The sequence below is a fragment of the Oncorhynchus masou genome, chromosome 29 (genome assembly GCF_036934945.1).
Source record: "Oncorhynchus masou masou isolate Uvic2021 chromosome 29, UVic_Omas_1.1, whole genome shotgun sequence".
In the NCBI taxonomy this organism is placed as follows: domain Eukaryota; kingdom Metazoa; phylum Chordata; class Actinopteri; order Salmoniformes; family Salmonidae; genus Oncorhynchus; species Oncorhynchus masou.
In genome coordinates this window covers 12,540,180-12,556,412 of record NC_088240.1, presented here as the reverse complement: position 1 = coordinate 12,556,412, position 16,233 = coordinate 12,540,180, and the positions used below count along the sequence as shown (strand labels likewise).

The 16,233-nt window shown below is 43.2% G+C and overlaps 1 protein-coding gene across 1 annotated transcript; it reads left to right on the top strand.

Annotated features, from left to right (window-relative positions):
* Positions 1–6,926: 6,926 nt before the first annotated feature.
* On the top strand, positions 6,927–14,819 carry LOC135519012 (growth hormone-regulated TBC protein 1-A-like). Its single transcript, XM_064944046.1, has 8 exons — positions 6,927–7,222; positions 7,761–7,906; positions 8,075–8,239; positions 8,490–8,614; positions 9,457–9,553; positions 13,195–13,367; positions 13,498–13,683; positions 13,874–14,819. The coding sequence occupies exons 1-8, from the start codon at positions 7,104–7,106 to the stop codon at positions 13,976–13,978; spliced, it is 1,116 nt and encodes a 371-aa protein (XP_064800118.1). The 5' UTR covers positions 6,927–7,103; the 3' UTR covers positions 13,979–14,819.
* The last annotated feature ends 1,414 nt before the right edge of the window (positions 14,820–16,233 follow it).

Below are 16,233 nucleotides of genomic sequence, written 5' to 3'. Positions count from 1 at the left end.
ATGATCTTTATGGCCTTCCTGTAACATCGGGTGGTGTAGGTGTCCTGGAGGGCAGGTAGTTTGCCCCCGGTGATGCGTTGTGCAGACCTCACTACCCTCTGGAGAGCCTTACGGTTGTGGACGGAGCAGTTGCCATACCAGGTGGTGATACAGCCCGCCAGGATGCTCTCGATTGTGCATCTGTAGAAGTTTGAGTGCTTTTGGTGACAAGCCAAATTTCTTCAGCCTCCTGAGGTTGAAGAGGCACTGCTGCACCTTCTTCACGATGCTGTCTGTGTGAGTGGACCAATTCAGTTTGTCTGTGATGTGTATGCCGAGGAACTTAAAACTTGCTACTCTCTCCACTACTGTTCCATCAATGTGGATAGGGGGTGTTCCCTCTGCTGTTTCATCTCAATCATCTCCTTGGTTTTGTTGACGTTGAGTGTGAGGTTATTTTCCTGACACCACACTCCGAGGGCCCTCACCTCCTCCCTGTAGGCCGTCTCGTCGTTGTTGGTAATCAAGCCTACCACTGTTGTGTCGTCCGCAAACTTGATGATTGAGTTGGAGGTGTGCATGGCCACGCAGTCGTGGGTGAACAGGGAGTACAGGAGAGGGCTCAGAACGCACCCTTGTGGGGCCCCAGTGTTGAGGATCAGCGGGGAGGAGATGTTGTTACCTACCCTCACCACCTGGGGGCGGCCCGTCCGGAAGTCCAGTACCCAGTTGCACAGGGCGGGGTCAAGACCCAGGGTCTCGAGCTTGATGACGAGCTTGGAGGGTACTATGGTGTTGAATGCCGAGCTGTAGTCGATGAACAGCATTCTCACATAGGTATTCCTCTTGTCCAGATGGGTTAGGGCAGTGTGCAGTGTGGTTGAGATTGCATCGTCTGTGGACCTATTTGGGCGTTAAGCAAATTGGAGTGGGTCTAGGGTGTCAGGTAGGGTGGAGGTGATATGGTCCTTGACTAGTCTCTCAAAGCACTTCATGATGATGGAAGTGAGTGCTACGGGGCGGTAGTCGTTTAGCTCAGTTACCTTAGCTTTCTTGGGAACAGGAACAATGGTGGCCCTCTTGAAGCATGTGGGAACAGCAGACTGGTATAGGGATTGATTGAATATGTCCGTAAACACACCAGCCAGCTGGTCTGCGCATGCTCTGAGGGCGCGGCTGGGGATGCCGTCTGGGCCTGCAGCCTTGCGAGGGTTAACTCGTTTAAATGTTTTACTCACCTCGGCTGCAGTGAAGGAGAGACCGCATGTTTCCATTGCAGGTCGTGTCAGTGGCACTGTATTGTCCTCAAAGCGGGCAAAAAAGTTATTTAGTCTGCCTGGGAGCAAGACATCCTGGTCCGTGACTGGGCTGGATTGACTGCTAGGTTTTATGGGTATTATGACACCTACACACTCTATGGTGCTCTATGGAAGCGTGGAAAGTAGGCCAGTCTTTTGTGTGTAAATCCATAACATTAACATAAAGGCTCATCACTGGCATCGGTTGTTAACAGGATGGAACGCGAAACAAGCACTCTATTTAGACAACAACAAAAAGTCTCACCTGATCGCAGTTGCCACTTTAAAGCTTGTGATGTTCAAACGCCCTCGAGATCACACAATAGATAGGCCTAGAGTAGTGAATTACAGCAGTAGACTTTAGGCCTACGGTATAGGTTGAATGTAGAATTTACTGAAGTTATCCATTTACCTGAGGTATTAGTATTTTATGGATCCCCAGTAGTTCCTGCCAAAGCAGCAGCTACTCTTCCTGGCGTCCAGCAAAATTAAGAGTTTATACAATTTTAAAAACATTACAATACATTCACAGATTTCACAACACACTGTGTCCTTAGGCCCCTAGTCGACCACTACCACATATCTACAGTACTAAATCCATGTGTATGTGTGTGTATAGTGCATATGTTATCGTGTGTGTGTATGAATGTGTCTGTGTTTGTGTTGCTTCACAGTCCCCGCTGTTCCATCAGGTGTTTTTTTATCTGTTTTTTAAATCTAATTTTACTGCTTGCGTCAGTTACTTGATGTGGAATAGAGTTCCATGTAGTCATGGCTCTATGTAGTACTGTGGAATAGAGTTCCATGTAGTCATGGCTCTATGTAGTACTGTGTGCCTCCAATAGTCTGTTCTGGACTTTGGGACTGTGAAGAGACCTCTTGTGGCATGTCTTGTGTGGTATGCATGGGTGTCCGAGCTGTGTGACAGTAGTTTAGACAGACAGCTCAGTGCATTCAACATGTCAATACCTCTCATAAATAAAAGTAGTGATGTCATCCCTAAGTTTGCTTATCTTGCCAATGAAAAAGTCATTAAAGTAGTTGGCAATATCAGTGGGATTTGTGATGAATAAGCCATCTGATTCAATGAATGAAGGAGCCGAGTTGACTTTTTTCCCAAAAATGTAGTTTAAGGTGCCCCAAAACTTTAAAAAATAATTCTTTACATAATTTATTTGTTTCATAGTATAGTTTATTTGTATTTAGTTTAGTCTCATGATTTATTAATTTGCAGTATGTTTGCCAATCAGTTGGGCCGCCAGACTTAATTGCCATACCTTTTGCCTCATCCCTCTCAACCATATAATTTTTCAATTCCTCATCAATCCAAGGGGATTTAACAGTTTTTACAATAATTGTCTTAATGGGTGTGTGCTTACTAGTAACTGGAATGGGCAATTTCATAAATGTGTCAAGTGCAGCGTGTGGATGCTCCTCATTAACGATATCATAACCGCCATCGATAAAAGACAGTACTGTGCAGCCATCTTCATCGACCTTGCCAAGGCTTTCGACTCTGTCAATCACCACATTCTTATCGGTAGACTCCACAGCCTTGGTTTCTCTAATGACTGTCTTGCCTGGTTCACTAATTACTTCTCAGATAGAGTTCGGTGTGTCAAATCGGAGGGCATGTTGTCCGGACCTCTGGCAGTCTCTATGGAGGTGCCACAGGGTTCAATTCTCTGGCCGACTCTTTTCTCTGTATATATCAATGATGCCCTCTTGCTGCTGGGGATTCTCTGATCCACCTCTACGCAGATGACACCATTCTGTATACTTCTGGCCCTTCTTTGGACAATGTGTTAACAAATCTCCAAACGAGCTTCAATGCCATACAACACTCCTTCCGTGGCCTCCAACTGCTCTTAAATGCTAATAAAATGAAGTGCATGCTCTTCAACCGATCGCTGCCCACACCTGCCCGCCCGACTAGCATCACTACTCTGGACAGTTCTGACTTAGAACATGTGGACAACTACAAATACCTAGGTGTCTGGCTAAACTGTAAACTCTCCTTCCAGACTCATATTATCATCTCCAATCCAAAGTTAAATCTAGAATCCGCTTCCTGTTTCGCAACAACCTGTATGCTCTCGTTGGCTGCTCTTTGCTACATATTCGTCGCCAAACCCACTGGCTCCAGGTTATCGATAAGTCTTTGCTATGTAAAGCCCCGCCTTATCTCAGCTCACTGGTCACCATAGCAACACCCACCCGTAGCATGCGCTCCAGCAGGTATATTTCACTGGTCATCCCCAAAGCCAACATTGCCTTTGGCCACCATTCCTTCCAGTTCTCTGCTGCCAGTGACTGGAACAATTGCAAAAATCACTGAAGTTGAAGACTTATATCTCCCTCACTAGCTTTAAGCGTCAGCTGTCAGAGCAGCTTACCGATCGCTGCAGCTGTACACAGCCCATGTCTAAATAGCCCATCCTACCAACTACCTACCTCATCCCCATTTAGGTTTTTCTGCTCTTTTGCACACCAGTATTTCTACTTGCACATCCTCATCTGCAAATACTGTATATCACTCCAGTGTAAATTGCTAAATTGTAATTACTTTGCCACTCGGCCTTACCTCCTTACTTCATTTGCACACACTGCATACAGATTTTTCTATTGTGTTATTGACTGTATGTTTGTTTATTCCATGTGTTTTTGTCGCACTGCTTTGCTTTATCTTGACCAGGTCGCAGTTGTAAATGAGAACTTGTTCTCAACTGGCCTACCTGATTCAATAAAGGTGACATAAATAATTACACACCTCAGACCAACAAATATTATTTACATCATCAACATATGAATCACTGCAAAACTTCTTGTATGACCTCTTATACACTATATTAGGCCCAGCCTTTGGAACTTTGGTTTTCCTAGATATGGCTATTATATTGTGATCACCACATCTTATGGATTTGTATACTGCTTTAAAGCTAATTTCTGCAGCTTTAGTAAAGATGTGATCCATACATGTTGATGATTTAATTAATGTCTTGTTTGTAACTACCCTGGTTAGATTGACTGACGACCTGAACCAGGTTGGAGGCACTGGTTAGAGTTTGACATTTTTTCTTGAGTGGGCAGCTTGATGAGAGCCAGTCAATATTTAAATCACCCAGAAAATATACTTCTCTGTTGATATCACATACATTATCAAGCATTTCACACATGTTATCCAGATACTGACTGTTAGCAAATGGTGGTCTATATATAGCAGCTTCCCACCAGAATGGGCTTTAGGTGAGGCAGATGAACCTGAAGCCATATTACTTCAACAGTATGTAACATTAGATTGTCTCTAAGCTTTACAGGAACATGGTTCTGAATATAGAACGCAACACCGCCTCCGTTGGCAGTTCTGTCTTTTCGGTAGATTATATAACCATGTATTGCTACCACTGTATCATTAAACGTATTATCTAAGTGAGTTTCAGAGATAGTCAGAATATAAATGTCATCTGTTACTAACAAGTTATTGACTTCCTGGACCTTGTTTCTCAGGCTGCATGTTAATATGAATATTTTTACCACTTTTCTGGGGGTTTTGATTGTTTTTAATGCTTTAATGCTTTACAGCTTATCAGAAGTAGACTTACTCATGTTATTTCTATTGGATGTAATAGTACAGGGTGAGCTGCACAAAGTGGTCTTCCTACTAGGGTACACCGCCTTAATGCTAACAGTGTAACTCTGATTCATAGGCTCATGCAATTAGGTGCACATAAATTAAGTTACTTACATTGTGTTTGCCAATGCCCCTAAGATCATATACATTTGATGCAGCATTATGACGACTCACTGTCACAACGGTAGGGATTAACTGAGCTGGTCTTGGCTCATCTTGGATCGGGGCTCCTGAGTGGTGCAGTGGACTGAGGCACTGCATCTCAGTGCTTGAGGTGTCACTACAGACACCCTGGTTCAAAATCAGGCTGTATCACTACTGGCCGTGATTGGGAGTTGAGGTAGTGGCCATCACAAAGCCCTGACCTCAATCCTATAGAAAATTTGTGAGCAGAACTGAAAAAGTGTGCGTGAGCAGGGAGGCCTACAAACCTGACTCAGTTGCACCAGCTCTGTCAGGAGGAATGGGCCAAATTTCACCCAACTTATTGTCGGAAGCTTGTGGAAAGCTACCCAAAACGTTTGACCCAAGTTAAACAATTTAAAGGCAATGCTACCAAATACTAACTGAGTGTATGTAAACTTCTGACCCACTGGGAATGTGATGAAAGAAATAAAAGCTGAAATAAATCATTCTCTCTACTATTATTCTGACATTTCACATTCTTAAAATAAAGTGGTGATCCTAACTGACCTAAGACAGGAAATGTTTACTAGGATTAATTGTTAGGAATTGTGAAAAACTGAGTTTAAATGTATTTGGCTAAGGTGTATGTAAACTTCCGACTTCAACTGTATCTGATTTTGTTAGAAAGCTGTATTAATCTAACTGCACTGTCCAATTTACTGTAGCTATTACAGTGAAATAATACCATGCTATTGTTTGAGGAGAGTGCACAGTTATGAACTTAAAGTTATTAAGATACCAATTAGGCACATTTGGGCAGTCCTGATTCAAAAGTTTGAACATAAATGCAATGGTTCATTTGGATCAGTCTAAAACTTTGCACATACACTGTTTGCGCCTGGGATGGAATAATACTTTCTCTTGCATTTCAAAGATGATGGGGGGAGAAAAAAATGTCTTTGTATTATCATTTACCAGATCTAATGTGTTATATTCTCCTACATTCATTTCACATTTCCACAAACTTCAAAGTGTTTCCTTTCAAATTAAATGTGAAATTAAATTAAAGCATTTCGCTGCACTGGCAATAACATCTGCTAACCATGTGTATGTGACCAATAAAATTTGATGAATATGCATATCCTTGCTTCAGTACCTGAGCTACAGGCAGTTAGATTTTGGGTAAAATCAGTGGCTAAACTGACAACGGAGTGAAGAGCAGAAATCTCAACTAGCAAGCAAGTCGCAGCAATGAAGAATGTAGTGTGTGCGCGTTCAAGCGAAGGGGGGAATTCTGGCAGGGGGAGATTTTAGGCACGACACCGGTCTCTCAGGCAGCCTCGCGGTCTGATGAGGGTGGGAGATCCGAGGATCTGAACCCGAGGTAGATGCCACCGGAGAGGGAGAACCGAGCACAAAGACGCAGGTACCTCCGAATCCGATCTTGAATGTGAAGCCCCCAAGGAAGAAGGTGCCGGAACGGCAAAGCTGTTTCTGGTCTTTGTCAGATCCGGGTTCAACATCTCCATGGAGACCTCCGTTGGCAGAGGACGCTTTCTTCGACTTCCACGGCGAGTGACGTACATCCATGGCTGGTTGGTTGGGTCGAGAACGGCTCCGTTCTCCAGGGAAGGGGGAGACCCCTTCAGGGATGGAACCCTGCAGAGCACCGGCCAGTCGGCTGTATAGAGCCGACACGGCGGCGAAACCTCCACCAGATCAGTGCTGCGTTCGGCAACTGGGTTGGAAGAAAGATAAAAACTAGGCGGGCGTGTGTTCCCCAGTAGCTTGTGTATGTTTGCTACTTGCTTGTTACGAGAAGCCACTTCGCTCCTGTAGTCCTCCATAAGCAAGCAGTTGCTACATTGCAAGTCAGCGCGGTCCACATTGACCCGGAACAAAGCAAAGTAAACACGGTTCCCGCAGCGCTATAAACGTTCAATAGTGGCCTGCATTTGATACCTCCGAGCCAGCTACCGCAGTGTCTCTCCCCCTATGCGGTCTGGCAGTTACATTGATTTCTAATGTAACTGCGCGCTATTGAAGTTGGTGGATCAGACCATCTACTAATGGGGTGCGTTTTCACATGTTACGGTCAATTCGGAGGAGTTCACGCTATGGAGAGTGAAACGAACGGAAACATCTCTTCCCAGCTTCACCTGAACAACCGCATTAACGCGAATGACAGGTAACGCGTATATTTCCATGTGTCTTGTAAATAATATTTTAATTACAGCCGACCTATGTATGATGACCACCTAAATATAGACAATATACCACGGGTGTGACGCAAAAATACTTGTTTTACTGTTCTAATTATGTTGGTAACAAGTTTATAACGCCTGCAAGGCACCTCTGGGTAATGATCAAAACAAATTACATATTTATCTTTTAGGGATGTTTGACCTCTCTCGGGATCTTTCCTCGTTTGGCTTGGTTTTTGCTCTAATCAGCTTGTCTCGGGTTGTAATTTCACACGGGTCGATTCAACAGCATATTTTCTGATCCTATAGCTAGCTACCTGTCACAGAAATCCTTACCAACCACCTAGTCTGGGTTATTGTAGCTAAGGCTTGGCCAATGTCAGGTCATCTGACCATCACTGTGCTATTACAGGCTGTGATCAATACAGTCTGCTGGGTCTGAAATGTGGGTCATATAGATCTGAATGATCCATAGTTATTTAATTGTGTGTGTCTCTTTCCGGACTGACCCTGTCTCTATAGGGTTGACACCTATGGGTTTGAGAAGCCTGAGGGTTATGAATCCTATGAGGAGATGATGGCTCAATATGTAGCCGTTCTCACCAGGCAGTCTGTCAAGTGGTCCAAACTCCTGCAGGGGAAAGTCCACGTGGAAAATAACCTGAAGGGTGAGACACACACACACACACAGAGCGAGAGGGAGAAACACAGGTTTACATTTGAGTTAGCAGACACTCTTATCCAGCGCAACTTACAGTAGTGAGTGCGTACATAAAAAAAATTTTTTTTTTTAAATAAAACATTTTGGGCTTTAGTCATGGTTTCGGTTCCCTTAGTGAAGCGGTATGTGCGTAAGGGTGTGCCCAACGAGTACCGAGCCCAGATCTGGATGGCAGCCAGCGGAGCCCAGGAACACCTGGAGAAGAACCCGGGGTACTACCACTCTCTGCTGGGCACCGAGCAGCAGCACGACGCCAAGCTGGAGGAGACAGTCCGCATAGGTAGTGTAACTATATTCACATGATTGTAATCACCTCTACTTAACTCAGCTCACCTGCCATGGATGCATCTGGAACATGTTCATTAGGGCACGTAATATAAAATGTTTTATAGTGTTTTGCAACAGAAAACAGAAATGAGTGCTTTTGAGGTCCATGTTACTGTCAATTTTCTTCAGTTTTGTTCCCTGATGATCAAGACCCTGATGATTCCTTTATGATTGGTTGATGGTTGAGTGTCCTGTCTTGGTAGACATGCACAGGACATTCCCCGAAAACGTGCAGTTCCGGAAGAGCTCTGAGCCCTGTCTGCAGAAGGCCCTGTACAATGTGCTGCTGGCATACGGACACCACAACCAGGTTGTGGGATACTGCCAGGTACTGGGCCTTATATCAAATCAAATGTTATTCCTCACATGCACGTGTTTAGCAGATGTTATTACAGGTGTAGTGAAATGCATGTGCTTCTAGCTCCGACAGTGCAGCAATATCTAACAAGTAATATCTAACAATTACACAACTTACACCCAATACACACAAATCTAGTAAAGGACTGGAATTAAGAATATTTAAATATTTGGACGAGCGATGTCAGAGCGGCATAGACTAAGATACAGTATATGAGATGGGTAATGCAAAATATGTAGACATGATTAAAGTGACTAGTGTTCCGTTTATTAAAGTGGCCAGTGATTTCAAGTCTATGTGCTAGTGATGACAACACTATACTATAAACCAGGGTTCTAACACCCTGTTCCTGGAGAGCTAACCTCCTGTAGGTTTTAACACCAACCGTCTTCCTAGAGAGCTACCATCCTGTAGTTTTTCACTCCAACCCCAGTTGTGACTAACCGAATTGGGCTTATCAACCAGCTAATTACTAGAATCAGGGGCACTCGATTAGGGTTGGAGTGAAAACCTACAGGAAGGTAACATTCCAGTAACATGGTTGGAGAGCCGCTCCTGGTATAAATCATCTGTTAACTGAGTGGATTTCACTTGTCTCCTGTGTCTGACTAACCTTGTGTGTGTTGTACGTCTACTGTCGCCTCTTCTGTTTGTGCCTGTTCTGTCCCCAGCCATAACTGCTTATACCTCACCTGTTCTCTATAGTGTGTGTGTGTGTGTGTGTGTGTGTGTGTGTGTGTGTGTGTGTGTGTGTGCGTGCGTGCGTGCGTGCGTGTGTGTGAAGGGAGTTATAGTTTCTCTCTCTATTCTAGGGTATGAATTTCATTGCAGGCTACCTCATCATCATCACTAAGGATGAAGAGAAGTCCTTCTGGCTGATGGATGCTTTATTGGGAAGAATACTCCCCGGTTAGTACCACACACTCCTGTTGTGTCTGTCTGCTTGTCTGCTCGTCTGTGTTTGTATGTCTGTGTGCATAAGTGGTTGTGTGAAGAGGGTGTGTGTGTGGTGAGGTGTTATTAGTTTTAAATATTGTGTGTAAACAGTGATAACACCAAGTAAAACTGAGATCATAACTTAAAACAAAAATATTCATTAACAAACTTCTTATAGCTTATTAGACACATTTCCACTTCCTGAACACATTCAGGGCCTTCAGAAAGTATTCACACCCCTTGACTTATTCCACATTTTGTTGTTGCAGCCTGAATTCAAAATGGATTAAATATAATTATTTCTTCTCACCCATCTACACACAATACCCTATAATGACAAAGTGAAAACATGTATTTAGACATTTTTGCTAATTTATTCACAATAAAATACAGAAATATCAAATGTATATCAGTATTCACACCCCTGAGTCAATACTTTGCAGAAGCTCCTTTGGTGACAATTACAGCTTTGAGTCATCTTGGGTATGTCTGTGTCAGCTTTGAGTCATCTTGGGTATGTCTGTGTCAGCTTTGAGTCATCTTGGGTATGTCTGTGTCAGCTTTGAGTCATCTTGGGTATGTCTGTCAGCTTTGAGTCATCTTGGGTATGTCTGTATCAGCTTTGAGTCATCTTGGGTATGTCTGTAACAGCTTTGAGTCATCTTGGGTACGTCTGTATCAGCTTTGAGTCATCTTGGGTACGTCTGTGTCAGCTTTGAGTCATCTTGGGTATGTCTGTGTCAGCTTTGAGTCATCTTGGGTATGTCTGTGTCAGCTTTGAGTCATCTTGGGTATGTCTGTGTCAGCTTTGAGTCATCTTGGGTATGTCTGTGTCAGCTTTGAGTCATCTTGGGTATGTCTGTGTCAGCTTTGAGTCATCTTGGGTATGTCTGTGTCAGCTTTGAGTCATCTTGGGTATGTCTGTGTCAGCTTTGAGTCATCTTGGGTATGTCTGTGTCAGCTTTGAGTCATCTTGGGTATGTCTGTGTCAGCTTTGAGTCATCTTGGGTATGTCTGTGTCAGCTTTGAGTCATCTTGGGTATGTCTGTATCAGCTTTGCACATCTGGATTTGGGGATTTTCTACTATTCTTCCTTGCAGATATTTTTGTATTCAAGTCTGGGCTTTGGCTGGGCCACACAAGGACTTTCACATTCTTGTTCTGAACCCATTCCAATGTTGCTTTAGCTGTATGCTTAAGGTCATTGTCCTGTTGGAGCGTAAATCTTCGCCCCCAGTCTAAAGTCGTTTACACTCTGTATCAGGTTCTCATCAGGGATTTGCCTGTATCTGGCTCCATTCATTGTTTCCTCTATCCTTGCCAGTGTCCCAGTCCCTGTTGCTGAAAAGCATCCCTATATCATGATGCTGCCACCACCATGCTTCACGGTAGGGATGGTGTTAGATGGGTGATGAGCTGTGCATGGTTGTCTCCAGACATAGCACTTTGCATTCAGGCCAAAGAGTTACATTTTTCCTCAGACCACAGAATCTTGTGCCTTGTGATCTCAGTCTGTCATGTGCCTTGTGATCTCAGTCTGTCATGTGCCTTGTGATCTCAGTCTGTCATGTGCCTTGTGATCTCAGTCTGTCATCTCAGTCTGTCATGTGCCTTGTGATCTCAGTCTGTCATGTGCCTTGTGATCTCAGTCTGTCATGTGCCTTGTGATCTCAGTCTGCCATGTGCCTTGTGATCTCAGTCTGTCATGTGCCTTGTGATCTCAGTCTGTCATGTGCCTTGTTCGCAGGAGCGGCTTCCGTCTGGCCACTCTCCCATAAAGCCCAGATTGGTTGAAGTGCTGTAGAGACTGTTGTCCTTCTGGCAGGTTCTCCCAGTACCCATCTACCAATAGGGGCACTTCTTTGCAAGCCATTGGAAAACCTCCCTGTTCTTTGTGGTTAAATCTGAGTTTGAAATTCACTGCTCGACTGGGACCTTACAGATAATTGTATGTGTGGGGTACAGAAATGAGGTATTGTAGTCATTCAAAAATCTGGTTAAACACTATTATTGCACACTGAGTGAGTCCATGCAACTTGCGACTTCTTAAGAAATTTTTACTCCTGAACTTATTTAGGCTTGCCATAACAAAGGAGTTTTGAATACTTATTGACTTAAGCTTTTATTTTTATTTTTTATTAATTTGTAAACATTTCAAAATTCATAATTCTACTTTGACATTATGGGGGTATTGTGTGTAGGTCAGTGACACAAAAATCACAATAAAATGTTACATTCGGCCTGTAACACAACAAAATGTGGACCAAGTCAAAAGGTGTAACTACTTCCTGAAGCCACTGTACATACAGTAGTTGTAGACCTATTTGTTTGTGGAAGGCTCTATTGCTGTGTGCTTCTGTGCAAAAGCACCATGATCACGTGGCTTGTAGGAAGACCCTGTTTGTTGTTGGTTTGTCAAGCTCACATTACAAGAATAATAACCACAGGATGTTTCTCAGGATATACAGTGGGGCAAAAAAGTATTTAGTCAGCCACCAATTGTGCAAGTTCAAACAGGTGTCATTAATACAGGTAACGAGTGGAGGACAGAGGAGCCTCTTAAAGAAGAAGTTACAGGTCTGTGAGAGCCAGAAATCTTGCTTGTTTGTAGGTGACCAAATACTTATTTTCCACCATAATTTGCAAATAAATTCATTAAAAATCCTACAATGTGATTTTCTGGAATTTTTTGTTCTCATTTTGTCTGTCATAGTTGAAGTGTACCTGCAGGCCTCTCTCATCTTTTTAAGTGGGAGAACTTTCACAATTGGTGGCTGACTAAATACTTTTTTGCCCCACTGTATTCCATTTATGTACCACACACACACCTTTACACTCATCATATGCTGCTACAGTTTTTAATCTATTATCTATCCTGATGCCTAGTCACTTTACCCTGCCTTCATGTACACAATCAAACCTCAAATACCTTATTATTATCTATCCTGATGTCTAGTCACTTTACCCTGCCTTCATGTACATATCTACCTCAAATACCTTATTATTATCTATCCTGATGTCTAGTCACTTTACCCTGCCTTCATGTACATATCTACCTCAAATACCTTATTATTATCTATCCTGATGTCTAGTCACTTTACCCTGCCTTCATGCCTTCATGTACATATCTACCTCAAATACCTTATTATTATCTATCCTGATGTCTAGTCACTTTACCCTGCCTTCATGTACATATCTATCTCAAATACCTTATTATCTATCCTGATGCCTAGTCACTTTACCCTGCCTTCATGTACATATCTATCTCAAATACCTTATTATCTATCCTGATGCCTAGTCACTTTACCCTGCCTTCATGTACATGTCTACCTCAAATACCTCATACCCCTGCACATTGATCTGGTACTTCCTGTATACAGCTCCATTCTTGTGTATTTTATTCCTTGTGTTAATATATTTATTTTTATTATATTGTTTTAACTCTGCATCATTGGGAAGGGCTATAGAGTGTACACCCATTGTATTCAGTGCATGTGACAAATAAAATTTGATTTTACACACACACACACACACACACACACACACACACACACACACAACCTCATCTCACACAAACAGAACGGAATTAACCTGAGCTGTCCATGTTGTTGTAGACTACTACAGCCCGGCTATGCTGGGGTTGAAGACGGACCAGGAGGTGTTGGGGGAGCTGGTAAGGGTCAAAGCCCCAGCCGTGTGGCAGACCATGGTCCAACACAACGTCATGTGGACCTTGGTGGTCTCCCAATGGTTCATCTGCCTCTACATCGACGTTCTGCCTGTAGAGGTGAGGGTCTGGGGGGTGGGGGTGTTTCTGTGTGCTTGTTGACACAGGACCCAGACTGAAATACTGTCATCACCACCCTCTGTAAAATAACGATTATCTTTGTCTTTCCCACATCTCTCTTCTTCCCAAGACAGTTCTGCGGATCTGGGATTGCCTGTTTTACGAGGGTTCTAAGATCCTGTTCCGCGTGGCCTTGACTCTGATTCGCCACCACCAGGCTGAGATCCTGCAGGCCCGCTCCATGGTCGAGGTGTGTGAGTGCTTCAAACTGATCACTCAGGGAGCCTTTACATACGACTGCCACACCTTCATGCAGGTAAGGTTCTCCAAAAGAGAAAAGTAACCTTAGGCACAGATCTAGGGTCTGGGATTAGTGTATATTGGTAACTTAATATGTTCCACAAACAGTTTACTAACTCTTCTTCCTGATATTGACAGGAAGGCCTACTTTCTCTTCTTCCTGATTGACAGGAAATCCTCCTTTCTCTTGTTCCTGATATTGACAGGAAATCTTCAGGGAACCAGGAAGTCTCTCCATGGCAACCATCACTAAGCTGCGGAAGACGTACAGAGAGCGTATCGTGGCGGAGGAGACCAGACTCTGCCCCTGACCACCACTAATAACCTCCCTAAAGCAATCGCCTTGCGGTTCGCCTGGCCGTGTTCCAGGTAATTTTTGTTGACGCTAAAAAGATTATTAGATCTCACAATCCCTGGGGAAATGTGTAATATCTCAGGAACCATATCATGACATCTGAGGTGCTAAAATGGTCTGAGCGATTGTAGTACCCCATCTAACTGAATATTATTTATTTGTTCTCAGGTAGCAATTCTTTGCATTGTAAAAAGCTAACTAATTTTCCTGTGGAAGGATCTTAGGAACAATAGGTTGGGGTTTGTTAGAGTGGAGTTTCTTTTTAAATATTTTTTTGAACCTTTATTTAGTCCAGTTAAGAACAAATTCTTATTTTACAATGACAGCCTACCGGGGAACAGTGGGTTAACTGCCTTGTTCAGGGTCAGAATGACTCAGCTCAGGGATTCGATCCCGCAACCTTTTGGTTACTGTCCCAATGCTCTGACCACTAGGCTACCTGCCGACCCCAATATGTAAGCATAGGCTTGTTGGGTTGAAGATAATGAGGTGTCACCTCTGAAATGAAGTCACGGGCTGTAGTCCACTCCTCCACGAAGTGTACACTCCCACCCAGGACTCGTCTAGGAAAATAAATTCCAGCCTATACTTACACCATCCAAATGCTTTAAATCCACGAACAAGTGCATTCTTAGGCCCGAATCCTAACTTGATCTGTGCATGTATGTTTCTGCGCTAATCTTCCATTGAATGCATGAATTATGCTTGTTCTATCATACCTCTATAGATTTTGACTTTAGGGTAAAAGGTTTTGGAATTGGACCTTTTTACTGTTTTGCCACAATAAAGGACTGCTCCCTGACAATTACCTTTGTAGATGAAGTTAGTTACTGTCGGTTTAAAATGTGAGGATTTAAACAATGTATTGCTTTGTTCCAAAGCCGTAGCCATGGAGTCAACATTGGGGGGGACCAAATCTGCTGCCCCCCCCCCCCAGAAAAAAATCTAAATTTGAAAACAAATTTCCTGACATTCTAAAATATATTTTTTACAATTCACTTGCACATGGGATTAACTTTTTATATATTTTTTTACAATAAGGTTGAATAGTGTATTGTATTACATCGCTCTGTTATTCTTTACCAAATGTTCTTTTATTTTATTTCACCTTTATTTAACCAGGTAGGTTAGTTGTGAACAAGTTCTCATTTACAACTGTGACCTGGCCAACATAAAGCAAAGCCGTGCGACACAAACAACACAGAGTTACACAAAACAAACGTACAGTCAATAACACAGTATATGCAAATGGCATAAGGAGGTAAGGCAATAAATAGGCCATAGTAGCAAGTAATTAAAATTGAGCAAATTAACACTGAAGTGATAGACGTGCAGATGATGTGCAAGTAGAAATACTGGTGTGCAAAAGAGCAGAGAAGTTAAAAAAAATGGGGTTGAGGTAGGTGATTAGATGGGCTGTGTGCAGCTGCAGCAATCGGTTAGCTGCTCAGATAGCTGATGTTTAAAGTTGGTGAGGGAAATGTAAGTCTCCAGCTTTTGTGAGTTTTGCAATTCGTTCCAGTCATTGGCAGCATAGAACTGGAAGGAAAGGCAGCCAAATTAAGTGTTGGCTTTGGGGATGACCCGTGAGATATACCTGCTGGAGCGCGTGCTATGTGTGGGTGTTGTTATCGTGACCAGTGAGCTGAGATAAGGCGAAGCTTTACCTAGCAAAGATTTCTAGATGACCTGGAGCCAGTAGGTCTGCGACGAATATGTAGCGAGGGCCAGCCGATTAGAGCATACAGGTCGCAGTGGTGGGTGGTATATGGGGCTTTGGTGACAAAACGGATGGCACTGTGATAGACTGCATCCAGTTTGCTGATTAGATTGTTGGAGGCTATTTCGTAAATGACATAGCCGAAGTCGAGGATCGGTAGGATAGTCAGTTTTATGAGGGTATGTTTGGCGGCGTGAGTCAAGGAGGGTTTGTTGCGGAATAGAAAGCCGATTCTAGATTTAATTTTGGATTGGAGATGTTTAATATGAGTCTAGAATGAGAGTTTACAGTCTAACCAGATACCTAGGTATTTGTAGTTGTCCACATATTCTAAGTCAGAACCGTCCAGAGTAGTGATGCTAGTCGGGCGGGCGGGTGCTGGCAGCGAACGGTTGAAAATCATGCATTTAGTTTTACTAGCATTTAAGAGCAGTTGGAAGCCACGGAAGGAGTGTTGTATGGCATTGAAGCTCATTTGGAGATTTGTTAAC

What these genes read in the sequence shown, in the direction of transcription:
- LOC135519012 (XM_064944046.1), top strand. Translation starts at nt 7,104, where the DNA reads ATGGGGTGCGTTTTCACATGTTACGGTCAATTCGGAGGAGTTCACGCT. An exon ending in ATTGGGAAGAATACTCCCCG is followed by an intron (nt 9,554 to 13,194) that starts GTTAGTACCACA and finishes ATGTTGTTGTAG; the next exon opens with ACTACTACAGCCCGGCTATG. An exon ending in TCGACGTTCTGCCTGTAGAG is followed by an intron (nt 13,368 to 13,497) that starts GTGAGGGTCTGG and finishes CTTCTTCCCAAG; the next exon opens with ACAGTTCTGCGGATCTGGGA.